The 26840-nt window shown below is 54.2% G+C and overlaps 1 protein-coding gene across 1 annotated transcript; it reads right to left on the bottom strand.

The window, feature by feature from the left end:
• On the bottom strand, positions 1 to 26301 carry RGMA (repulsive guidance molecule BMP co-receptor a). The gene is made up of 4 exons (XM_064456167.1): positions 25932 to 26301; positions 18614 to 18729; positions 5627 to 6138; positions 1 to 3218 (listed from the first exon to the last, which is right to left on the bottom strand). Exons 1-4 carry the CDS (start codon positions 25943 to 25945, stop codon positions 2517 to 2519), a joined length of 1344 nt encoding a protein of 447 aa, XP_064312237.1. The 5' UTR covers positions 25946 to 26301; the 3' UTR covers positions 1 to 2516.
• Positions 26302 to 26840: the final 539 nt, after the last annotated feature.

Here is a 26840-nt window from a genome sequence, read left to right as displayed (position 1 = left end):
AAAATGAGACCCACTCATTTATTGTCAAAAAACCTCAAACTTTACTTGCATTTCTCTCAATAAATAATTTACATTATATACATGCGGTGACACTCCCATGGGTCTCAATGCAGGAAGGAGGGGGGGAACCTTCTTGTCACGTGTGCCCCCCCCCTTTGCCTACGTACTTTTTAGTTTCCAAGTATCGGGTCTTTCTTGGCCACACTTCACCTTTAACCAGAACTGGGTCAAACACAACCAAAATAAAGTGCTTCACTGTTTGCTTCTAAAATAGGGATACCCTAACCACTGTATGACAGCCGGCCACCACTGGAGTGCTCACCTGGACAGCAAGACTGAGCCATGCCGTAACCAAATAGACTTTCCTTGTCTGGAAATTACCCCTAAACCACAGCGCGTCATGCCATAGGGTGATCGCTTTATAGAAAAGGGAGGTCTTCAGGGAAGCACTGACTTGTTGGCACATGGTGGCTTGGCCAGCTAAGACTGCTTTTAAGAAGCACTGTGCCTTCAGAGGGATGCTTGGCACAGCTGCTGTTATCTATGGGGTAACAGAGCAAGGAACAGATGTTTCCTCTTACCCAGTGACAAATTTTGGCTTTCAAAACTTGCATTTTGAATTTCTAGGGAAGACAAAAACTTGGAGTTGTTTCTTGAACAAAGGAAACAAAGCCCAGATCAGCCTGGCTGATCAATTAGTGCATTGGGAAACTAAACTGTCCTGTGCCGCAGTCCAGTGGTTGCTCTCCTCAGCGCCTCCAAACTGTGACAGCCTTATTTCAGAATTCCCTAAACAGAATACCTGGGGCACCAGCAAACAAAGCAAGGAGCAAAGTAGTAAACACATCTTTTTGTTTCTTTTCTTTCCTTAAACATTTAAAAACCAATTACATCTCTTCATCTGTACAGTCACACGAGATCAATGCCAGGGCTCTATATATTAAAGAGACAATATAAATTACATCCATTGACACAATTTTGCATTTCTCTGCTGCTTTACAAATGGAGCTCTAGAGCTGTTAGGACACAATGAATAGTCACGTCGAGTATTTACACCAGGCTGCCTCTTGGCACCAGTTCAGGCTGCCAAACGTAGCCTGTTCCCACCTCTTCTGGTGCTAGCTTGTCTCATCATGCCCAGAGACCTCCCTTGAGAGCAGAAGGTACCCCCAAGAGTGACACGTGTTTTAGGGCTTGTTTCTGGGAACTTCCCCCTGAGGAAAGGAGGGGAACCCATCAGGAGGTCTCCAAGACACAGACCAAAGGTGGTCTTGCTGCTTGTTCAGTGAGCAATGAGGTGAACCACAGAGGAACATGGAGAGGAGACGGGCAGCACTGTGTGGTGGGGGAAGGAGATTATCAATGGTTTCAAGGCAGGGAACAGACATTTGGAGTCAGTTGGGGGGGGGGGGGGTCCTCTGCTGCATCCCATCTCCTGGATAGATTTCTAACATTGCCCCATTTCTGATTCAAGCCCAGAAGAGCTTAAGGTGCAACTGGTCTGCAATGGGGTAGCAAGTCATGGCCCCAGGACGAGGAACGGAGCAGAGACCTAGCAGCAAACAAACAGAGCGCGACACTCCTGCTCCATCCCAGGGCCTGGCCGAGCCACGGGCAGGTGAGTGGGTGCAGGGCTGGAGGGAGGTGTGGGGTGGGGTCTCCCACTGAGCAGCCTCCCTGCTGTCAGTTTTAGGTGACCGGAGAACAAATGGTGTGAGAAATTCGTCCAACGCTGGGCAGAAGTTGCAGAAACTGCTTCAATACTGGCCAGGTTTCTCCCATTGCCATCAAGAGTTCTCGGTGGGTCCGGGCAGAGGCAAGGGAGCCAGGAATAAAGCTACTGAGTGATCAGCCAAACGAACTGCTAAAATAGGAGGTGCCCTTTGAACCACAGCAAACGCAAGCTGAGGCTTGAGGAATGTAGCCTCCTTCCACCCAGATGTCTGGCACTGGCGGCTGGGCACGCGTGGGGCCATTCTCCACCCTTCTGGCCCCTTGCACCATTTTCTGCAACAACAGGGCTGTGGCCAGGGCAGGACATGCCCAAAAAGTTGAGCACGGCCCCAGCGAGCAGAAAGCCCAGCCCCACCGTGCTGGCCAGGCCTGGCCCCGTACTGCTGCTCTGCACGCTCCTTGCAGGCTCTGCTCTCCGAAGCCACAGTGATGCACGCCAATGCCGCAGTCACCACATGCATTTTTGGGACCTGGGGGAGCGCTACAAGGAGGTGGGGGCTCCTCAGTACCCACACTACTGCAAGGAGGAGGAGAGGGGGAGGTGAGGAAGGTCCAGACAAGGTACAGTCCAGCAAAAGCTCCTGACTGGTCCCATTGGCAGCACATTCTTCCCAGGCAAGAGCTGGGAAGATGGAGGACCTGGTGCCAAGAGAGGGGCTGAGGTCTGAGGACAACCCATGAGGCTCTGATATCCAACCTTCCATTGTCCAGCACTGCCATCTCATCCCTGGTTCCCTCCTGCTCCCCGTTCCCCGCTCTCCACGGTGCGAAGGAGCAAACCTCTATAACAAGCACAACCAACACTGACTCAAACACAGCAGTGCTACCCAGAGGGTGGGGGCGGTCCCCGAGGGAGCTGTGTTGCCCGGGGCCAGGTCCCGTGTCCTTTCATAGAGGTGCAGCTTGTCTTTGTTGGAATGAAGCATCTTCACGTCCTCAAAGGCATAGTAAGCAGCCAGCATGAAGTTGACATCCCCTGTGGTGAGGAGGTCGAAGACGCAGGACTGAAAGTAGAGGTCCTCCACGGGCAGCTTTTCCCTGCACTTGGCCGTGGCCGTTTCGTACGTGAAGGCCTCGGGGGGGGCCGGCACACTGGGCCCCTTCCTACGAGCACGACCCTCTGTGGCCTGAGCCGAGCGGATGGTCTGGAAGTCAATCTGTTGGTTGAGCGGGCAACCGCGGAGGCACAGATAGAGGCCCTGACTGTCCCGGTCCTCCACAGCATTGACCACCTCCTCCGGCATGCGCACGGCGAAGGTGAGGTACCGGCCCACCTGCCTCACCACGATGGTGGTGCCAATGTACTTTGCCTGAATCTCGATGTGCTGGCCCGACACCTTCTCAGTGATCTTCAGGCTGTTGGCTCCGTGCTTGTCCCCACCGTTCTTGGAGCCATCGGCAAAGGCAGCGGGGAGCTCGTCCATTTCTGCCTGGTATACTTTCTGGTCCACACACTCCTGGAAGCTCTTGAAGATGATGGTGAGCTGTGGGTGAAGAAAGAAAGGAACAGGGTTACAACCAGCAATGACCACGTGAAAATGTACAGCCACCACCAGGAGCAGCACAGGAGGTGGAGGAGCTGTCTGCTCAGCCTGGCCGGGAGCGTAGCCTTCAGCTCATGGGCAGGTGCTTCATCCTAGAGAAGCTGCCCAACTTCTAGGCACGCAGGCATGGCCATCCTGCTTCGGCACAGGGGTGAGGACACCGTGCATGGAATCAAGACCCAGAGGCTGTACTGAACATACCACCTGGAACTGTGATGTTATCTCGAAGCCCAACACAGGAGCTCTGTTGTAGCAGGAGCTGGTTGGAGTATCACTACTCACAGGCTTGTGGTGGCACACCCATGCATGCAGCATTGTCTTGCTTCCAGGGCCTGACGCTCCTCTAGATGGTGGAGCTTCTCCTCTGGCTCCCACAGCATTTACATCCCAAGGACTGGACTGGCCACTCCCAGACCAACCATCTTCTCCTCTGAGCCCCAGGACATGTTGTACTCCATCTCAACCACACAGACACACATGTGTTCAGCATGTTTGAGCAGGCAGGCACTTCTGGGGTGATATGGGTGTAAACTGAGCCCAGCGTGGCTCCCCACCCTTGGCGGGGCTCAAACATGGGGCCCTTGCTGCACAAAGGACCTCACAGTACTTGCTCTTCCCTGGCTTGAGGAGGAAGAGTAGATTTTGCAACCTGCTCTTCTTCCCATGCAAAATCTAGGTTTTCTCTTTCACCTCTTGCAAACTTGCTCCTTCTCTTGAACCTCTTTCTGTGACAGAGAAGCAGTAAGGGGACAGTCCCCGCCATGTAGCCCCCGTGAGGGGGCAGACTGAGATCTGGCCAGAGCAGGGCTGGACTGGAGGGGAGATGGCTCCAGCAGCTACATGGCAGACTCGCCCGAGGGCTGAGTATGAAGTGAAAAACTGAGGGTTCCCAAGGTCTGGGCTAAGCATGGTGGTGGCTCCCAGTGGTGCTGGCAACGAGCCCAGAGCTGTCCAGAGCCCTGGCAATGTCCCGCTCTCCCACCCACTCCTCTGCTGAGTGCCCAGATGCTCTGCTAGCCCCTCCTCAACCATGTCAGAAGGCACCACCTTGCCCTGGGTTTCAGGCTGCACTACCCTTCACATGGACCTCCTCCTACCTCCTCTGGGTCCAGCCCTGCCTCTGGCTGGAGGAAGAAGGGTAGTGCAGAGAACATCATGCAAAAACACAAAGAGCCCCATGGACCGAGAGGCTCCCATCCTTTCCAACAGCACATGGTCCTCTAGCAGTGACGCAGTAATGATTTCCACAGCTCATGCTGCAGAACTCATGACTAATCCCTCCTCACCACAAGCCTGTGAGGCAAATAACAGGTGAAAAGGCTCAATTAAGATGGTGATCCGGGGATCCAGCCTAGAAATTGCATGGTTCTGGGGACCTTAGGGACCACTTTCCTCAAGCAAGACTTCCTTTTAAGCTTCAGCAGGTTTTGATGTCATTTGGTAGGTATGTTGCTGATAGCATCATGAAGTATGTTTCAGGAAGTTTATTAGGGAAAGGTTGAAACCAAAATGCCAGTTCCACCTCAGGCTGAAAACATCACATCCAGAGCTGAGCAGCAGTCCCTGTCCTGTACGTGCCTCTCTCTTCTCCCCACTTGCAGGGAGAAGCAGACCTCCCAGACACAGTGGGACAGGACACCTTCCAAAAGCAAGAGGATGCCTCCTGCTGAGCCTCCCTTTTTTTGGCACAAAAAGTGGTCTGTTAGCTTTAGAGCTTGTGCACCGCAGAGCAACATGACAGTTCATCAGCTTCAGGTCTCTCCTGAAGCTGAGGCCATGTCACACAAGTCCTGCTGTGTCACGGCAGCACATTTTCTCTTGGGTTTTCCCAGTGTTTGCCTGAGTGACAATTGACAAATTGACAGAGGTAATTTCGAGGCTTCGCAGAGGGGAAGGCAATGCGAGGAGCTCAGGTCCCTCCAGGCTTTTCCCTGCAAGCTGGAGCACCCCTGGAGGGCAGTCCCAGGATTGTTTGGACCTCAGGTACCCCCCAAGGGTGCCACCACCATTCCTGGTCTGGCTGTTCACAGCAACCTGGAGTTCCCCAGGTGGGAGCCCTCTTAATTCCAACTTTGGCCATGATTGCCCTTCGCAGCCTACTAACCAAGATGAGGCTGGACATGCTCAGGAAGAAACCACAGGCCATTTAAGTGAAGGTGGGGAGAGAGGAAGGATGGGTGTCTGGTATTTAAGGCCAAATACTCAAATTCAGAGGAGCTCCCACCCGGTCTTGCCCTCTCCAAGGAGATGTGCAAATGGTGAAGGAGAGAGACAGTGAAAAGAAAGGCTGTTCAGAAACACCTCTGCCTTTGCCCACCTCTGCTCGCGGGGATGTGCCCAAGACTCACCTTGCTAGTGGCGGTGGCTGTGGAGCCAGGCAGCACCGGCGTGTTGGTGACCTGGACGTTCAGGTAGTTATTGTCTATGAGCGGCCAAGCCCCTTGCACCTTGCAGGTTTGGAAAGTGTCTGTGAAAGTCCTGAGGTGGGGGTCCCCAAAGAGCCCGCAGTGGGTATAGTTGGGGGCAGCCGAGTGTTTGTGAAAGCTCTTCTCATAGTGGCAGATTTCAGGACTGTCAGAGCGCTCCTGGCTGTCCCCGGGGGGCAATGTCCGGAGGCGGGGCTGGGACGTGGGGCCATCCTTGGAGCAGTTGTGTTGCACCATGAGATCGTCTATGCCATGCACGGCGGAGTGGTAGGCCAGGTCACCCCTGCAGGTGCGGGCAGTGCGGCGGGTGCAGTGCGCGTAGGCGCGCAGCGCCGTGCAAAATTCGGGCGCCTCTTCCGTGCCCAGGTGGTGGGAGCCCGACGTGGCCGCCCAGAACTCAGAGTTGCACTTGAGGATCTTGCATGGAGACGTCACTGCGCGAGGGGAAGAAAACACAAGGTGGTCAATGCTTGCATGCCTGTGTGTGGGACATCCAACCCTACCCCCACCAAGAGGTTGGTGTCCTCCTTGTGCAGCCCAAACTCATGACATTGGCTCTACCACATCATGGGGCCTCGCTCACCAGACATGACCCTCTCACATGACCCAACTCTCATGCGTCAAAGCCAAAGAAACCAAGTGGACCTGCCCCAATTTAAGCAAAGAAGGGAAAGAGCATCCAGCCTTTAGATGAATGCTCCTGGAGGGGAAAACCAGGATGGGGAAGAATGGGGTGCATTCATTAGCAGGGATAAGGCAGGATCGTTAATCTGGAGGGAGCTGCAATGGGGTTTTTCATGTCTTTTTAGGGTTTGACATTCAAAGCTCTGTGCTGCACAGATTACTGAGCATTGTGTCCAGACCGAGCTCTGACAGAGCAAAAATCTGTCTGCCTTCCTTTTCCTCCTTCATGGGCATGGGGAAATCCAGCCCCAGCATGACTGCTGCGCCCCAGACACATGTCAACATGCAGAAGTTAGAGCAGAATCTGTGCCGTGACCAAGTCTGCACAGCAAAGCCAGCAGCCACCCCACCGTCCTTGGGGCTGCAGCAGTGCAAGGAGCAGTACTTGCCCATGTCCCTGGAAAGACGCAGGAGCCAAAAAAAGCTCTTTCTTGCCTGCCGTGTGCCTTTGCCCAGCCCTGGGAGCCCGTTCCCCGCCACGGCTCGCTGAGAGAGAACAAGAGGTGGAGGAGAAAAACCGGTGCGGCAGGATGCAGGGATGCCAGCCGAGCCCCCGCCTCACATTGCCCACACGGAGGCGAAGCCAAAGGCAGCAGGGCCTTCACCGGGCTCAGCCAGAGCCCCAGTGCTTGCTGGCAAGGCGGAGGAAGGCAAAGAAAATTCAGATTCTGTTTCCCCCACTCCCCATGTCTGCTCCCTGGGGCAGCATGGCTTCCCTGGAGCAGACTTGAAAGCAGCTGTGCAAAAAGCACATGGCCATCATGGAACATCACACAGACACTGCTCTGCTCATGCCAATTTGGAGTCTTGCTGGGTGAACTCAGGCTCACACCACTTAAAATTCATTGTGTTTTCCTTCCTCTCCTCTTAATCGACCCCCTCAGAGGGCTTGGAGACAGGATGGGCTCAGGCACAAAAGGCAGCAGCAGGATGAGAAAAGCCCCACCATTTCCAGATGCTTTCATGGTGCCTCTCGCAGGCACACACGTATATTCCTGTCTCGGGGTTTGTTTAGGAGGCTGGCAAGGCATCTGTGCCAAAACCGTTTCAGATTTGTTTAAAAAGAAAGTTACAAAACCCAGTATTGTTTCAGGGAAAACAGTATGTTTTAGTATTAAACATTACAGTGCTGGAAACCTAAACACAGTTGGTGCTGGAAAATCAGAAAGGGAGACCGAGGCCATAAAACACTAAGCAGTCCAGCTTTAAGAAACAAGCCCATCTCCTCTCCCTTTCCAAGAAGGGTGAAGTGCAAATAGGAAATGGTGACAGGTTCCTCATAGTTTTAGAATTCATGTTGAATAAACTCAGATGCTAGCAACAGCACCAAGAACCCAGGAGCTGTTTCACCTTGGCAGCATCCCATTTAAACCTGCAAGAAGTGCTGTGGAAAGCCTTTAACTCATCGCTGACCAGGGGTGAATTGATAACAAGCTTTTGACCTGGGCTGACATTTCTGCTAAGTGTTCTGTATTTATCGGTCAAACTTAAAAAACATTTATTGTTTCACGTCCCTTTCTTTTTGGCCCCAAGAGCATGGTTTTCCACCAAAGACACTTCACTTATCAGCAGGCTTCCCACCACAGCCACTGGCTTGCAATGGAGCGTATTGCTCGGCCTTTCTCCTAGATGAGAGATGTGATGCAAATGATGCCTTGTTGCCGGCACACAGAAAAGCCCGGCTCCCCAGCGCTGCCCACTTTGGCCCGACATTCAAACGTGGCTGTTGGAACACGCTATAGCTAGCACAGTGTCTGAACTCCGAGGGAGAAGTAAGGGACGGTATTCAGTGCAGGCGATCGCACACGGCAGCACAGTCGGCGTGACAGGAGCAAGCAAGTCTGCTGGCTTGGCTACTGCAAGCAGGGGCGTTTCAGGGCAAGATGCTCGCGGTGCAGGTGTGGGTTTATCAGGGTGGAAAAAAACCAGAAAATGCATCTCGCTCCCTCTGACGAGAGACCGTGAGCACAGCTTTGCAGATCCCCCAGGACCCTCCCAGTGGAAGGCAGGAATCAAAAAAGCACACAGGAGCGTGACCCATGCCACCGGTTATCCCAAAGAGTTGTGGCATCAGCCAATTAAAATCATTGCTCTCCGAGTAGTTTTGCTCATGTACAGCTTGAGGATGCCTTCAGGTTGCATGCGGCCGAAGGCGCCGTCACTGCAGCCAGACTTGCGGGCACAGGCCCGGGAGGAGCTGGAGGACACATCCCTGGACATGCAGGACCCGCACACCCCACTTCACCTGACAGCTCGGTAAGGCAATGGGATGCACTGTGCAAAGCATCCCAGCCAGCCAGCCGCTCGCAGAGCCCAGGCTGCTCCAGCCCTGCAGCCGCTGGGTAGATGGGGGTTTTTTTAGTAGGAATAAAGCTGTAGCCTGCTGTTCTTTAAGGCTGGGCTTCACTTGCTTGGATCAGGAGATGCAGACGTCAGCTGTGGCAGCCTAGGGACAGGGTGGGCTGCTGCAAAACAGCCCCCTGACACTCAGTGCTGATCACATCCCTGCACCGAGCATCCCTCCCCACCGCACCGCCCCAGGGTCCTGCATGACTTTATAAGGTACTGACTTAAAAAAAAAAAAAGAAAAAAAAACAGAACAAAACCAAGGGCAGGGGAGCCCATCTCCTTCCTCCCTGGGCCTGAAGGGGGAGTGTTCTTCTTTAAGATGTTATCGCTCCAGTTTTGGCACCCGTCCCCATTTCTCTGTTTCGCTCAGGGCCCCATATAAGGCCAGATTTCCAAAGCCAGGTGCCGCAGCGGCAGAGGCGGTGTGTGAGTGGGGCTGTGCACCCTCCCCGGCCGCTCACGCCTGGGCTTTCCCAGAGATGCTTCTCCAACCGCACCAGTGGCCGCTGGGTTTGGCAAACCCCTCGTGCTGCTGGGGAGGGGACACGGCCGATAAAGGCCTCGGAGGAGAACAGACACTCTGCTCTCCCCCTCCCAACATACACGCCTTGCCTTGTCCCCTCTGGCAGCAGCTTTGGCACATTTGTACCCTGGCCAAGAAACAATGTTTATTCAATTTTATATAATCTATTTTCCATCGACTCACAATGGATCTGTTTTTCAATCACAGATGACTTAGCACGGAAACAAACCCCTCTCAAGCAGGAACCCAGCAAGGCGCTCCTGGGATCCTGGGATCATTCCCAGGTCTGAGTGATGCCACCACCCTCGTCCATCTCCCTTTATCCCAGGGACGGGTGACTTCAACCCCTGGTAGCCCAGCCACCTCCCAACCTCCCCATCGTCATCATCTTTCAAGGACTTGGCGCCACTCAAAGCAGGGACAAGATTTCCTTAGGTATCTTGAAACCAACAACAGTTCAGGGAAGTTTAAAGCCAGAAGAAATCATCAAACCACCCGGACTAAGACAGCCCCGCTGTGCGCAGCCCGGTGCCCCGCGACTTTTCATGTATACCTCCCACGAGGACTTCTGTGGTCTGCACGGTCTGAAAAGCCACCCTTTTCCTCAGCGAGCTGTTTCAGGAGTTTATCACCTTTACAAAACACAGGTCTTGGTTCTAAGTGGATTTTATCTGACTTCATTGTAAGGACATAAAAAGAACTAGTGATTTTCTCCAAAGCAGTAAAGGTCCGTTAGTAACCAGTATGTTTCCCACAAAGGTATTTACACACTGCAATCAAGTCACTTGTCAATCCTCTAGATAAGCTAAACGGTTTGCGCTTTTAAGTTCTCACTGGAAGGTGTTTGCCCAGCCCCACCATCTGACCTCCCTCCAGCAGGCTTGTTTCCTGCAAAACCTACCACCCCGACGGGCGATGCCGACGCAGGACACGCGCCCGCCGCTCTCCCGAGGTCACCCCTTCCGCTGGGGCATCGCGCCACAGCAAGCACCAAGACGTGCTGTGCTGTCTGGCCGTGACCTTTGCCAGAGCTCCCAGTCTGCAAAGCATCCTGCAAGCATCCCGCCGCCAACCTGCCCTGGCGAGCTCCCACAGGCTTGGGAGCTCGGGGTATCGCACGACCCAGGTCCCACCACTCCGCCCACATCACTGGTATGGTACATTACATGCTGTTAAATTATGTGTTCAAACATATTACATGCACTCATCTAACTTTAACAGCCTTTTAATTATCAGTGCCCCTATTTTCCCTCCAGCTGGTGTCAGGTTACCTGGATTTCATTTACCCAAATCATGCTTTTTCAGAAAACTAGCACCAAATCAACAATTCATCAGTTCTCCTGTAATTTCTCTAGCAAAGAGAATTACTGGAAATTAACTTCAGTAAGCAAAAGCCAATTCTTTTAAGACTCTTGGGTGTATGTTAACCAGACCTGCTAATTTTAAAGCATTCACTGCTAAAAGATGTTGTTTAATATCCTCTTCGTTACTAACAGGCTGGAAAGTATTTCATCACCCACATGTGCTGCAAATACATCATCCCGCGTCTTTCCAAATATATGGATTGAAGTGTCGATGTGCAAGCCTCACACATGCAGTAAAAGGCTTTTTTGGAGAACACAGTAAAACGTAATTACCTTTGGCCTCAGATCCGAGCACCTAGACTTAGGCTCCTAAACACATATTTATTTAAGTAATCTAAATAAACATATTTATGCTGACACCTCAATAGGAAAGGCACGATTCTTGGAGGTGCTAAATACCAGCAACATCTACCAGCTTCAAGGAGATGTGGGCCGCTCAGCTGCCGGGCAGACAGCAGTCACCACCAGCACCAAAATAACCGCAAGAGGTTAAAAAAAAAAATTTTAAAAAATATCACATTGCTCCCCAAACCCCTGGCTGACAGGATCCCTTACAGCAAGATTTCAGGAGTCCAAAGCAAAAGCAGAGAGGGTGAACATCATCCCTCTGCATCCAGCCCCTCGCACTGTCCCTCTTCCAGTGGGGAGGTCTACGCGAGCCACCCCACATGCCGACCATGCCGGACCCACATCTTGGTGCCCGCGTGGGCTGCGAGGCCGACACGTATCGGCCGCTGCCTTGTCACGCCGGGGAGAGAAATGAGCCCATCGGTGCCATCCGCAGCCCTGATGGATGGGGTGTCCTGGGCTGGGGCAGCTCTCCTGCAACCCCAAAGGGCACCGTGGGGCGAGGAAGACCCAAGGGCCACATGACCCAAGCTTCGCGAAAGGATTTGTGCCCCATGGCAGCGCTGGGCTCTTCCAGCGACCTCCTTTGAACTGTTAATCAAGCACAATCTTGCAGAATAATAGCCTGGTTATTATTGCCTTGTTTGCATAACAAAGAGGCCCAATAAAACTGATTTGACTGTGCTCAGAGGGGGTGTGAAAGATCAGCCCTGAGAAAAGAGCTGCAGGAATGCAGCAAACTGCTCCAAAGCCTCAACCCAGGAAGAAAGACAATGCAATTTGCCATCAAGAAAAGCCCAATAGACCAATAAATTACCCATGTGCAAAGGGATTAGATCAGGTTTCAGTTGCACTGAAGTGGGGGGAGGAGGACCAGGAGAGGGAGGGAATTGAAGGAGAAAAATAAACCTGACTCTCTTAAAGAGCTGGAGCTCATATTTTTTAAGGGCGTGCATGGGGAGGTTGGCTCGGAGGGGCCACCTTCCATGGCGGCGCCTGCGTTTTGTGCTCTCTTTCACTGGCAAAAGCAACAGATGCATTAAATCCAGGTAAAGGACGTGCTGAGAGAGTGACTCTAGATGTATCCAAGAGCACACCTCAATCCACGCAGTTTCTTTTAACCCAGTCCTTGTCTTGCTCAAGAGGATGCTGGGGAAAAGGCTTTCTCCAGTTTCTTTAAGTCAGAAGAGGGACACAGAAGGAGGTTTCTCGTTTCAACCTGTGTCAATCACTAAAGCACCTGGAGGACCTGCCATGGCCAACTCCCTTTTGTCCTCAGCGTCGGGTTCACAGCCCCCCATCTCTCCTCTCCTGGCGTCGCGGAGACACGGGGCAAGCACAGGCAGGAAAAAAGCAGAGTCAGTGTCTTCACCGGCTACAGCACGAACCGTTGGATGCTGCCGAAGGAGCCCTTGATCGTTCCTGTCACTTAGTCAGCTCTTTTGGCTCAGGGCGTCAGCTTACTGCTGACCCGGCATGCTTAGCGGGGACGACCGTGTCTCTCCCCAGCCCCCCCGGCCTGCATTGCTCTTCCACGCTCACCTCGACATCCCCGTGCAGGGAGAAGGGCGAGCAGACACCGTCGGAGAGGGCATCAACCGTGCTGCCCATTGCCAGGGCCGTGAGCAGTCGACAACGCTGCTCTGAGAGTTACCGACAGATCTTGGGAAGTTTGGGAGGCACAATGGGCTCAAAAGAGGAACCAGCGCTTACAGCCAAAGGAGCAGAGTCGCAGACTTGGCTCTTAAAACTTCATCCAGGGATTCAGGCTTCAGCATTGCCTTTGCCACAGCTGTTGAGCTTTCATCAGCTCGGAGGAAGCAGCGCTGGTGGATGGTTCAGGGGATGCAAGTTTTGCTCCACAGACACGTACTGTGAGCTAGCGGTTGAAGGACGAGGGAGGGAGGGAGGGAAGCAATCTCCTCTGATTCTCCATCTGCAGAAGGGCGCTAACGAAGCTGGCTCCCAGCCATGGCATGCCGTGGGCTGGAAAGTGGTGCTGGAGCTGCGCACCTGGGCTTTCCCACCTGGGGAGCACCCAGCCGCTTTCACCAAGGGTTCTCAAGAGCCGGTAAATCTCCTTGAGAGGAGTGGTCCCTTTTACAGATGAGGATGCTGAGGATGAGAAGGGTTTCACCCAAGACAAGCCAGTGGGAAGAGAGGTGGACTCCCTCTCTCATCCCCTGCATGATGCATCACCCTCATCTTCCTTCCCCAGCCAAAACCACCCATGTCCCCATCCCTCTGAAGCAGCGGTACGCAGACAAGGCCACCTCCACCAGCCACCCCCGTCGCCAAGTGTTTTGGGTTTCCAGCAGACATCACTCTCCCCACGCCAAAGCTGTTTTCCCAGGGTGCCTTTGAAGGCCCGGCTGCCACCCACCAGCGCCCGGGGGCCCCCCAGGTGTGGCAGCGGGTCCCTCACCCTCCTCCCCCTCGCCCAGGCCGCGGCGGAGCTGGCAGGGAAATGCTTTCTGCTCACAGGTGTGGATTCCCTCTAGGAATAATCATCCCTGCCGTGCGCTTGTGAAATTTCAACCCTTCAAACGCAGAGGTAAATGAGACACGAAACAAGGAGATGGAGAAAAGCCCGGAGCACGTAAATCTGGATGAGGCAAATTTATACAATTAAATACCTGCCAAAAAATTGCGGCATCTCAATCGGAGGCGTTGGTTTGCACGCAGGGCGTGGGGTGGCAGCTGCCCAGCTGGCGGGCAGCAGCCCCACGAGCCCACCGCAAACCCACGCGGGCACCCAACTGATGCTGGAGCTGCACCCAGGGACACACTGGGATCTAGTGGATCCCTCCTGTGGGCTGGGCTCCCACCCAGCACCAGACCTACTCCCCACTGCTCATGCCCCACAGAAGCCACAATATCTGCTCCTCCTTCACAGCTACAGACATTCACAGATTTATTTTTAAACACATCTGACTGCTGGCCCACTTGGGCTCAGATTTTAAGAGAGAAAGTAACCTTCTAACTGGAACCCACTACCCCAAACCTGCTGCTCTGCACCCTCCTGTTCCCAGCACAGTGATGCTCCAACAAAGAGCAAAGCCTGGAACCAGGATCCATCCCTAAACTGTCCTTCCACATGTCCTCGTCATCTCAGAAAGGGCTGCTGGACCGTGCCACACGGCAAGAAAAAAAGGTAGCTTGTCCAAAAACCAAATTGACACAGATCATTACTAGGACTTTGGGGACCAAAGTCAACAGCTGTCCAGGAAGGAGAGGAAACTGAGGAAGGAGAAAATACTTTGGGCTCAAGTGAACCTTGCTCTCTGCCTGAACCATAAAAACCCCGTATATGCAGGGATAGCTCTGATTGCTGGGAATTAAACGGCCGAACTCCCCTGGATGCTCACGCAGCAGAAAGCGGAGCTGACACCCTTCTGGTACTTCACCCTGAAGGACTTACTGTTCTCGCATCTGCAGAGACGCCAGCCTCCGGCTGCCCCGCACACCACGGCCAGGCTGTCAGACAGAGCGGCTCAGTCTGCGCCTACCAGGGCTGCGTGTGTGTAGGAGCCAGCTTGTTCTCTGCAGTAAGAGCCCGATGACTTCATCAAGGGGATGGCATCTGGTTTTGCAGTTGGCCATAATTCAATTCTCCCCCTTGCTGCAGGAATTTCAGCTGGTGATGCAGTGATTTACTCAGCCGGGCTGCACTTGAGTGCAAAGCAATCTTGAGGCTACAATCGAACGCCCTGTTATTTTGAGAGCTCACGGACAAGGGAATAAATATCCTCTTCTTTTCATCCCAGTAGCTGCCAAGTGCAGGGTACAAAGCTTTTTAAAGGCATTTAGGGGCACTCCTCTGACAAGTGCGCTCTGGGTGCCGTGCACGGCCAGGCAGGGCCCTGCCTGCGCAGCTCACTCCTGATCTGCGATATCAAGACAGGATTTGCCAGGATAGCAAGAAAAAGGCCAGGGCACCCCCTCCCCCACCCCACAACAGCTACATCTCCAAGCATCCCCCATCCTCCCCAAAAACCCTTCCCCGTCACCCCAGCACACATCCCCCCTGGCTTGTGGCATCCTCGAATTCACCCCAGCCCCCTTCAAAGCACCTGGGACCCTGATGCTTTTTTGGTCCTGAGTTTCCACACTCCCCCTTATTCCAAGTTTGGCGTCTGCTCCAATGGGAAAAGCAAATCAAACGCGATCAAATTCATCCAGCTGGGCCAAACCCCCTCATCTTTGACCTTCTTTACTGTTCCACTAATGCTCATCTCTTGGGAGCTGTAGGACTCAGCTGGGGGGTGCCCCAAAGGACTGATGGGCTGAGGAGGGGCTTGCTCGGGGCATGCACAGCCCTGCCAGAGCCTACGGTTGCTTTATGGGATGCGCCCATCAGGGAGCCAAAAGAGAGACCGCAGAACTCAGCGTCGCTGGGGCCTGATCCAGCGCTGCAGCCCAGCTCTCCGGGGACAGCAGGCTGGTGCAGACCCCCCAGGTTAGGAAGTTCTTATGGCTGCCCAGCCCTGTGAGCACTTTCATATGCACATCCGACTCGGCACAGGTGTTTCGGCCACAACGAGAGAAACCTCAGCTGCTGCTATTATAAACCCAAAGTCACTCTCAAAATCCTCCCATTCCGGTAACCAAGGGCTGGGAATTTCGGGATTTTCAGTGAAAAAAGCAACATATCCACCCCATCTTATTAAAAACAAGGCGCCTCCTTCCAGCCCCACAACGATCCTTGCTGGCAATTGAAGAGAACGCCCCGTTCCAAGTACGAGACCAGCTCTGAGCAAGCAACAAAACAGGGAAGCCAAAATATTTCCAGGTTTACGTTTGAATCCCTCCCTTCTTCTCTGCCCTGACAACATCCCGCACAGGCGCGTTCCTCTCCTGCCGCCACCTTTCCCGGCCCCCAGCCCAGCTCCCCATTCGCAGCTTTGGGGAGGTGTTGTTTTAACAGCCCCTAAGCCCCCCTTCTCAATTTTGGCTTAATGCTGCAATCACATCCCTCTCTGCCGCTGAGACAAAAGCCATTTATCAACCAGTCCAATACACCTCCAGTAAGGACGGATCCTCATCTGCAATCAACTGTATTGCCCGAGTAGACTACGGGCAGAAAATCCCAATATTTTTTTTGGAGGCAGGAAAAGTATACAGCTGAGATGGCAAAGCTGAGGACAAACAGGGAAAGCCAAAGCAAACCAGAGTACGAGCGGGAGAGCAATTCCTAACATCTGGGGCAAAACACCCAGAGCCAGATTCTTAAAGTACAACAGAGTACAAAAGGGTTTGCAAGAAAATTCAGCACAGCCCGTACTGGGAGGCACAGGCGTGGGCAGCTGAGCACCCCGGGAGATCAGGGTCCCAGCGGGAGGGTAGAGCACCCCTGAGCATCCGATGCTGGGACTTGGCACAAGCCCTGAGCAGGACTTCTGCCAGGGAGACTGTCAGCAGTGGCCTGCTCTGCCCAAACCTCCTTCCCCCGCCGCCCCATGCTCAGAGGTCACCCTGACCCACGCGGGGAGGACCCACGCACAAGGGACCCACTCCGGTGCCCCCAGCCCAAGGGTGCTCGACGGCAGGGGCCGCCCAGAAGGCAGTGGGGTGCAGCCATCGGTGCGAGAGCAGCATACACGGGAATCCAGCCCAGAGTGTGCGTGTTGGGGGGGTTAAGCAAATAAATAAAGAGGGCAGGACTTGGCGGGGCACTGATCTGACACGCCGAGCACCCACTTGGGGAGCCTCCAGCAGCCCCCCGCGCCCAGGGCTCTCAGGAGGGCTGCAAAGCTTCCTCGGGGCTGGGAACCTGCTGGGAACCCACAAATTCCCAGGAAGCACAGGGAAAAAGGGGCAAAGGATGGTTGCCACGGAATAAACCCCCCCTCCTTTTTTCCTACCTTCCCACCCCAAAAGCTTTCAACCAAAGCCCCCGGCGTGCTCCCAGCCCTGCGCATGGGGAGCCCCGTCTCCGCCTGCGCCCCGCTCCCGCGGGCTCCGGATCGCCTCGTTCTGCCAGTTCTTTGCACCTTATTTGACTGCTGAAGGAAGAATCAAACAAAGCAGCCAGCCAGATCTCCTATCAAGTTCTTTCTTGCACCGTAAATCTCACGGCCTCAACGCTTTGCAACTTGAACGCTCCGAAAAGGGCGTTAAGCAACATATATGGGAGCAGCTCCAGAGCTTCCAGAAGAAAACTGGGGGGATGTTCACCTTCCAGCCTGCTGGGAAGACCCCTGGGAGGACGGGGGGACACCCCAGTGCTAAGGGCAGCGCTGCAAAGCCTCGCTCGCCTGCACTAGGGCTAAGAGGGCAAAGGGGGGAGGGAGGAAGGGCGTAAAGCAGTTATTTATTTATTTACTACATGTGTGTGCAAGACTGCTTCACCTACGGTTATGCAAAAGAAAGGCAGAGGCGATTTTAAAATTAATAAACTAAAAAAAAAAAAGCGAAAGTTTTACTAAAGTAAAAAGATAAACGGGGAGATTTAAGCGTTAGGGCTTTTCTTTCTCCCTCCTGCTTTCTCTCCTTCCCCCCCCTCCATTGCAAGTGAAAAAAAAAAAAAGGAAAAAAAAAAAAGAGGTAAAGAAACTGGAGAGTTTTGGAAGGAACAAATCCGCCTCTGTGGACTGGGTTTCCCCTCCCCCAACAAAAACAAGCACTCAGGGCTTGAAGGAATTTGCAGGCAGAGATCTGCCAAAAACATTGTGAAAAACTATGGGGGATTCATTGGAAACAGATGGCGTTTTCAGCTGTAATTCTGAAATTCTCTCCTTTTCTGACACAATACAAACAAACCGGGGGCTGGGGGGGGCCGAGCCCCGCCGTAGGTGCGAGCCGGGGGTGCGCGGGAAGGGCCGGGGCCGGCCCGGGGCTGGCGGGACCATTTGGTTGCCATCCCGCCCTCCCACCGCCCCGCAGCTCCCGGCCCGTGCCGGGCAAAGTTTTCCAACGAAATAATGGTGCTCAGACCCCCTCCCCCCCCCCAAAAAAAAAATATTTAAGAAATCCCCCCCCCCCCAGCCCGAGGCCGGGGAAGGGAAGGGGCTTTGCGCGCCCCGCGCATCCTGCGCCGCCCGGCCCAGGTGAGCTCGGCTCCCCCTCCCCGCGCCCCTGCACCCCCCCCGGACCCCCGACCCGCCCGAAATCACAGCGCAACCAGCCTCCTCACCCCCTCCGCAGCCTCCCTCCGGCTCTTCCCCTCCCGGGGGTCTCGGAGCGAGGACGCCCCCCCTGCACTTAAGGGCTGAAATCTGGCATCTGGGGTGTTAACGTGTGGGTCACTCCCCCGCCCACCCCCCCCTTTCAAGGCACACCCGGGAACGGGAGAACAACGTAACCTGCCAGACGCTGTCAGAAACAACCCCCGGCCGCCTTCGCCAGGGATTGCTTTGATTTCGACCATCTCCTTCCTTGTGGGATGAGGCAGCGAGGAGACAAAGAAGATGTGGTCAAGGAAAAACACCCACCGCAACTGCTTGGGGAAAAGGGAATGGGACACCCGCACACACACCCCCCAAAACTGAGCCCCGCTTGCTTATTTTAAACATGTGGCAAACTGCTGCAAAGAGAGGGAGAGAGAAAGAGGCCCAGAGACGGGGAACGGAGGCGGCTATCCAAGGGCTGCGAGAAATACAGGGGGAAAAAATTCTTCAAAATAAAGAGGCTGTTCCTTACCTGAAGGGAAGATGCAGAGAAAGACAGGGAGGATTTGGAAAAGTCCCAGGGCTGTGGATCCTGCCCCTCTCCCCATACCCATCCATCCAGCTCGAGCTTTAACCACTATCCTCTCCCTGGAAGAAGAGTGTTAAAAAGAAAAAAAAAAAAAAAAAAAAAAGGGAAGAGAGGAAGAGAAGAACAAAAGGGAAAAATAAATCAATCGAAAGAAAGAATTAGAAAAAAAAAAATAAAATCAAAAGCCCCACATGGCTCCGCGGAGCGATGCAGGGACGGGCGGCCCCAGCTCCGGCGGCCTCCGCACTGAAAGATTACACAGACTTTTTCTCCTCCTCCTCCTCTCCTTCCCCTCCCATTACAAAACAGCCCAAACCATCAATCACCCCAGCTGCCTTCCAATGTCTGCATCCTCTCCCTGCGCCGCCCCACTCGGGAGCGCGCCGCCCGCCTCCCCGGCCGCGCTCCGGCGGCGGCGTGGAAGGGGCGGGGACCGGGGGCCGCGCACCGCAGCCATGGCGGGCAGCCGGGAAGAAAGAGCCTGCGAGACCCGGGCAAGGGGCTTGTGGCTGGGGGTCGAGGCACCGAACCCTCCCGTGGCCTCGGGGGATGGGGGTCGGCGGAGCGGGGGGCCATGGCCCCACGCAGGGTGGGCTGCGGGAAGAGATTTTGCTCTTCAGATTTTGCCCCGCCGTCACGCGTCGCGGCTCGGCTGCCATGTGGGAGAGGGGCGTCCTCCCAGCCCCTCGGGGTCTCGACACCCAGCGCGCCCTCCTGCCTCCTCCCCATGGGCCTAACGAGAGCGCTTTCGATTTCCCCAAAATTACGCAGTTTGGGGTACAGGGGCTGTTGTACAGCAGAGGGGGGAAACCGAGGCAGGGAGACGCTTGGCCGCTCGCGCGGGGCAGGGATTGCGGGAGCGATGCTGTGGCCCCTGGGCCACTGTTGCAGGGCCCCCCGGCCCAAGGAGCTCCTCCGCGCTGCCCCAGCCCCGGCTGCGCAGGAGGTGCGAGCGTTTCACAACCTTTCCAGGTCATTCACCCGCGCTGGCAACTGGCAGCAGTGAAGTAAGCTCAGATGACTCAGAAACAGCAAGTCTCATAGATCCTTATCGTTAGACTGACACTCCTCGGAGAGGGGTACGACTGTTAGGGGTCCCCGATCCAGCTGCCAGCACACAGAGGACTGAGAGAGAGGGCTAACACGTACCTACACTTCTCAGGACCTCCACCACAGCCTAGTCTGCACCACCAGCCCATGCGTAGACCTGGATGTTCAGCTTTCATTGGGGAAAAGCCTCACCAGTTGTGCTGGTACAGATGTCCTGGGGTGTCTCACTTTCTAAAGTGCCCCATAGAGACCCTCTGGGCAGGCCCCGGGCAGACGGCAGTCCTGGGAGCACCCTCCCTGCTCACGGACCATATAGGTGGAGCAGCAGCTCGAAGCACGCAGGCATTTGCCTGCCGGCCTTCAAAATCCTGCTCTTTTCCACCTCCTGCAATGCCACAGCATGAGGAGTGAGGAGGTTGGATCTGCCGCCCCACCATCCCAGGGGTCTGCTCCACCCAGGAAAGGGCTAAGCCAGGAGGGACACAGGCCCGTAACAGCCTACTTGGATCTATTTAAATTTTCTCTTGAAATTTTCCCTGTATTTTAGCCACAGTGAACTAAGACAACTTCACTTCTGAACCAGAGCGCTCACGGGTATAATACACTCTAATTAATATGCTTTAACTTCCCTATTTTATATCATTATCCCTCCTTTGATGGAGTGCCCCCTTGCCATCCTAATGTTTCACCTCCTTTCTCTTGGGGAATCTTATACAAAGAACAAAAGGATGCTGGTCGTTTTATACAACCCTTCTCCCAACTCTGTAAATGCCCTTTAACAGTGGGTCTTTCCTCCTGCACTTTGGTATAGGCCTGGGATGCTTCTTGACTTTGCTTCTAGTTGTCCTTGGAAACCCCCTTCTCTTCGGCCTCACAATCACCCTCAAGGACGCTTTTTGGAGTGATGGTAGCCTCGAGTCTCCAGTAAGTTCACGATCTCCTCGCTATCATGGATTGAATCTGTGATTCAGCTAAAACAAATAACCCATGGAAGGTGAGGTGAGAAGGAAGAGAGATGGGAGTAAATATACAAGGAGCAAAGATCTCTTTTAATACCTATCTAGTTCTCCTGGGGGGGGTTGAGCCCCCGTGCCTCCAAATGAAGGAGGAGCTTCACTGGGGCTTTATCCAGGCTGCAACAGGAATTAAAATGCTGAAACTTTTCCATCTGGGACCCAGATGGGATCCAAAACTCCTGAGGCCTTGCCTGCTTGACTGGAGATCTGTCTTGGTCCTGATCCTCCTACAGCTGCGCTCGGATGATGTCCACTAAAGTCAGAAGGAGCTCTGTGTGCACAAGAGCTGCCAGACCGGGCTGAGCTGGGCAGGAGATGAAAGCTGGCAGGCCGGATCCAGACCTGTAGCAAAGGCAGTGTGGGAGGAACGCCTACTCGAAGCACCTCTTTGTGGGGGATGTCAAACAGGGGCAAATATGTCCAAACCCTGCCAGCTGCTGCTACCACCCAAGAAGAAATGCCTGCTGATGGGATGTGTAGGCAGCTGGAGCTGGAAGGGGCCTGGGGAGGCTGGAAGGAGCCGGGGGGAGGTAGAAGAGGGTCCGTGAGCTGGGGAGAGCCCAGGCGGGGAAAAAGCAAACCAGAGGATGGGGTTTCAGACCCCAAATCCCTTCCTCTTGCTCTCACCCTGTCCTCTTGCAATGCAACTTCTGCTTTTATTTGAAACTGGAAAACATTTCTGCTTTTATCCTAGTTGATGACATATAGCATTATCTATTTATTTTTAACTCAGAAAAACACCTGAATTACGAACTTTTAAAATCCAGCTGCTAAGTAGCTGCTGCAACACTGGTTTGATTGTTCAACCTAACGAGCCACTTCGGTATCACCAATTTATGGCACGCTGACACGTTGCAAAGATAGGCTGGAATCCAGTTTGAAGCATTACTTTTAGAATAAGACCCTTGTTGGGGCTTCTGCCTTTGGTGTAGGGAAAACTGTGCTGCTGTAAAGCAACGGTCCGATGCCCCTGACTCCAGTTTGTAAAAATTTCTCCTCGATTTTGCTCAGCTGCATCACGCATTGCAAACGGGATTGCTGTTTTTGGCACAGATCAAAGCAGCGGATTTCACTGGAGAAAACAACAGATGTGTCCAAACCGTAACTGCAGAGCAGGAAAAGGCCCCAAATAAGGTGCGTTTCTGAAATCCTGCTACCCCTTCCATGTTTTTTGAGTAACTTTCACCTTTCTGATTAGCTGAATCAAAGATCTGGACTTTAAATCACCTACTGAAATGCAGGTTACGTGAAGTTCGGATCTCTGCCTTGCTAACTGGGGATAACTAGGTTTGGAAATGCGGATCGACTGTGTTTTCCTTTGCTGCTTTATTTCTTGAAGCCCAGCTGGGACTCCTCGTTTAGGCAGCGCCGAGCCCAATGCTCTCTGCAAACAGTATGTGGGAAACCACCCACCGCTGAAATGCAAACACCTCTGAGGCACAGCGGAGTTACGCCGTGCAGCGGCTCAGCTCCGGGGGCAAAGGCACCTCCGTGGTCACTACACAGTGTTTGGTGTCGTGACGGAGGGGTGACATGCAAATCAGAGCCGGGGTTAGCCAGCAGCATTCTCCAAGGCATTCGCAAGACGAGCAGCAAGATTCCCACTTCCCAGGGGAAACTCAGCTGGGATCACTCATCTGAACTTCACTCTTCCGTGCCCTGTGTCACACCGCGCATGGCTGTGGGCTTCAGTGGGGTTGAATGAATGTGCCTAATTTGAACCCTCAGGTTTACAGATGATACCTCCCCTTACAGCCTTCCTAATGGAATTATTCACTACCTGTAATTATATGGCTAAAATAGTAAACATGGGTATTTCTGAGGACTGTAACTAGCAGTTAGAGGAACAGCTGTCAGGGCTCCGGGTCTGCTCCTGACTCTCCCATGAACCGTCTGCATGGCCACTCTCCACGCAACTATTTCCGCACAGCTTCAGCACATGCCTTTGCCTGCTCGGCCTCAGGAGAAGGCGTTCAACGGACGCTGCTCGTGGCCTGGCTGCGACAAGCCGTGATTGCCCGGGAAGGAAGCTAATCCTGAAAATGTTCTGCCGCAATACATGTTTGGGGTGAGCAGCAAAAAGGAAATTGCTCCTTAGAGGAGGAAGAAAGGAAGCTTGGAGTGGAACCCCCCAAATTGTTGTCTGGGGAGGTTTGACAGCTGATTCCAAAATGTTCATGGAAGTAAAACCAAACATCTGTGCACTGAACGGTTCCCTTCTTAAAGAAAAAAAACTCTGAAAAAGAAGAGAACAAAAAAAAACCCTTCGTCTTTCTGCAGTAACAGCCACACCTCTCATGTTTGCAATACTGGACGATGCTGCATTTAATTTTAAAGACCCTCCTTTTACCATTCATTCATTTTTTAAATCATTTTACAGTTTCTCTGGCTGACAGCATGAACCAACGTTCTCCCTGAGCTGTGCACCTCGAAGCTGCCGCATATGCATCTAAACCCCCTTCCCTCCTAACCTGTGGGGTTACGGACCTACTAACCCTACTAACAGCACTGGGCAAATAAAGTGGCTGGCAGGGCAAGTGTCCCACCAACGTCTGCACTGCACACCCGCAGGAACTGAACGGGGCAGGCGGAGGCGATGGCACGGAGCTGGGCTTTGAAGATCGACCCACTCCTGCGCAGCAACGTGCAGCGAAGAGTTTGCTGGTTTAGCTAATCCACCTCCCCACAGCTGCCCCCGTGAACGTCAGACTCACCAGTCTGGCTGTGTAAGAAGAGGCCAGTGGGTTGAAGGTGGGATAAAGTACGGCTTTGTAACACACCAATAAATAAAATAGTAAGAACTCTTTGTTGACCTGCATCTTTGCATCCGCAGATTAACTGATTAACAGCAGCCCCAAGTGAAGTCCCTGCCGTGGGCTCTCTCTTCGAAATGCCTGCTCCAAGCTCTCAGCCATGAAATCCACTTCTAAACGCTCACAACCAGCCACGCTGGACAAGAGGAAGGGAATATGGGCTGGTGGGAAACTTCCAGTCTCACCCATGACAGAACGCAAAACAAGCAAGGATATTTTCAGGCAAATAGAGTTCATCACGTCTACTTTTTTTTGACTGGTGGCATTCATTCGTGTCTCTCCTTTTCTCTGGCTTGCAAAGCCCGGTGGGGTGAGGCCTGACTCCTACACATGGGAGCATGTAACCATCCCTTTTTCAGCAGTGTTTGGAGGGTTGGCTAGAATTCACCATCTGTATATTTAGTTCTCTGCAGGGAGCTGGTCCTCCTGGCCCAGTCTCCCCTTTGGGGTAAATATCAAGCAATATCTCTTTAGTGTATCTGTGCTCCCCTCTAAAAAAAATAGAAGGTGGGCTGGGAGGTAACCAAGAGCAAGTCTGAACGGCCAAATGTCAGCTCAGCAGAAAAGAGGGATAAATCTGAACTGCGACAAAATAAACAGTGGAGAAGAATCACAGAGAACTGCGTGTTTATCAGCAGAGACAGAAACCAGTCTGTGTAACGGGACAGTCATTCTCTGCTGCTTTTAAAAACTGCTGGTATCTTGAGAAAGTGCAAACACAGCTCCCTAATTCCTCCCCCTCTAACCGACAGGTCAGCTAAGGACATCTCCAGGATCTCCTTTAAAGGTGGGAGATGGCATCGAGTGTTTGCAAATTCACATCTTCAGCCCTTTGAGAAAGCGGTGTTTGACGGACCCTGTGGAAGGAGCTCTGTGAAATCCAACCGCCTTTCCCAGGTCCCCTTCTGTCAATTCCCGACAGCAAGGGCCAGAAATTCGACCCACCGCAGGGCACCTGTCCTGCACTCTTGGTCACGAAACACTAGGTGACAGTGTCATCAGCTGATTTAGAACTTTTTCCTGAATATCTGAGAAAGAGACCTTCCTTCTTTGGGGGGGGGAACAAACCCAAACAACTTTAATTCAGTACATCTATCAGTATTTTGGCACATGAAAGTGGGAGTTTTGGTGGAGGGGATGCAGCTCTGAGGTGGCACTGGGAGTTGTCCCAGGTGTGGCCGGGTCAGGGCTGGGACTGAGTTTAGGCTTGGGCTGGGGCTGAGCTTGGGCTGGAGAGGGGGCTGGGGCTAGGCTAAGGCTTGGGCTTGGGGCTGGGCTGGGGCTGCGGCCCCGCTGGGTGGTGCTGTTATCCCTGCGCCGTCTGCAAAAGTATCCAGTTTGTAAAATAAATGCAACCCAACGCCGCCTTAAACCACATGACATAACAGCAGCTTGCGAGCTCCCATTAAAATCTCAATTTGGGGAAATTGATTCTACCTCTGAGCAATTGCGATGCAATTACTCCAACAGGCAGCAATCAAGAATCACATCAAAACAACACCAAACTTTCATCTCCTGCCTTGCAACCACCACCACAACAAAAAGCACCTGTCTTGCAAACACAGGCCGGTTTCCTTAAATGTATATAATATTTAGGAAGGGCAACGTGCAGGTCCCAAGAGTGGAAGCAAGCCTCGACAGGGGCTGCTCTGGCTGGTGCCTCTGAAATGCCCTCGCTGAAGGCTATATTCTAACCGCCACCGCCCCCCCTCCAGCTCCTGGCTGAGGTTTTGGGCTATTTACGGACTCGGTTCGTCAGGAGCAAAGTCCCCCCCGCAGCCAGACACGCTCCAGCTGCCCATCCTCACCCTGCGCACAGATGTGGCCGTCCCTGCCCATGCCCCACATCTGTCCAGCTGTCACACACCCCCCCACACACCCCCCTTACCCCCGCCTTTTTTCCCCCCGGAGCTTGCAAACACCCCAGCGCTTTGCAACGGCGGGAGTTACGGGGCAGCTTTCTGCCCCCGCGAACGAAGCGCTCCGGTCTCGATAATCGCGATCAGCCCCGTGATGTGATCCAACGGAAAGGGGGAAATACTGGCGAGGGTATTTTCAGTTCTCATCAGCGGTCTGCAAGGAATTAGTCGACTGACTGAGCCCAGCAGGGTGCATTTTTAGTGGCAACCATCAGAAGGGAGGATAAATGAATCGCCGCATGCACGGCAGGCTAGCAGCGAGCCGGACGGAGGGAGCGAGCCGGGCAGAGAAAATGGGAAGAATCGAAGGGTTTGGCTTTTTTTATAAAGACGGCTGGGGAGGGAGGAGGCAGCCGGGGACCGGCAGCGACAGCCTCAACAGGTCCCGCGGAGGAAGGGCCATGCAGGGAGCCGGGGCAGCATGCGGCCGGGGGGGGCCCCGCAGCCCCCCGCCCCCGCTTACCTTAGCGGCCGCATCAGCCTCTCCAGCCCGCCGCGGGGGTCGGCGCACGGAGGGGGTGCGTGGTTTGTTTTTTTTTTTTCCAGGAGGGGGAGATGAACCAAAAATAAACCCGAATAAAAAAAAAAAAGAAAAGAAAAGAAAAAAAAATGCAATAAAATAAAGTAAGATAAAACGGCAGCGCACAAGCGCCAAGGGCGGGAGCGGCGGCGGGGGGGACGGGCGGCCCCCCCTGCCCTGCGCAGGGCAGCCCCGGCGGGGTGCAGGCGGCCTCGCTCAGCGGGACGCGGGGAGCCGCATCGCCCTCCCGGAGCATGTGAGAGGCAGCGGAGGAGATAGAGCCAGATAGGGAGGTCCCCTCCCTCCCTCCTTCCTCCCTCCCTCCCCTCCTTCCCTCCGCACACGCTGAGCGGCGTCGTTAGCCTGCGGAGGGGGGGCAGGCGCAGCCCCCGGCCGGGCGGAGGGGAGAGGGGGGTCCCCGCTGCAACCCCCACCCCCGGCACCCCTTCTCTCCCTGTGTGCAGGCAGCCAGCGCTGGCGGGGTGGAGGGGGGCTCGCAGGGTACCCTCCCTCCCGGAGGGGTGGCGATGCTCCACCTGCAGCGGGAGGGTATGGAGGGAAAGGGGGGCTTGGGGGGACACCCCTCACCAGCGAGTGGGGTGCATAGGCGCTGAGAGCACCTCTGCCTTGACAGGGATTGTGGCAAGGACTGGGGTTGGGAGCGGGAAGAGGGCCCTTTCCAGGACCGCGTCTGTGCAATGGGGAAGGGATGGAGACCCCCGGCTGCCCTAACAGCCCCTCGGTGTAGCCCCCTGCCCCAGCTGCCCCGGCACCCAGCATTGCCTGGAGTTGGGCAGTGTGGCAGCCCCCCCTCGAGCCCCCCTCGCTATTGGGGTGAGCCTGGGGTGAGCA

This window comes from Phalacrocorax carbo, chromosome 7 (assembly GCF_963921805.1).
Source record: "Phalacrocorax carbo chromosome 7, bPhaCar2.1, whole genome shotgun sequence".
Classification (NCBI taxonomy): Eukaryota; Metazoa; Chordata; class Aves; order Suliformes; family Phalacrocoracidae; genus Phalacrocorax; species Phalacrocorax carbo.
This window is presented reverse-complemented; position numbering and strand designations above follow the sequence as displayed.

Bases quoted from the DNA above. Each gene is read 5' to 3' on its own strand.
- RGMA (XM_064456167.1), bottom strand. The intron at 6,139-18,613 runs GTAAGGAACAGC...CCCCTCGCGCAG, and splicing joins TCTCTGCATCTTCCCTTCAG to TGACGTCTCCATGCAAGATC. The intron at 3,219-5,626 runs GTGAGTCTTGGG...CTTCACCCACAG, and splicing joins CAGCCACCGCCACTAGCAAG to CTCACCATCATCTTCAAGAG.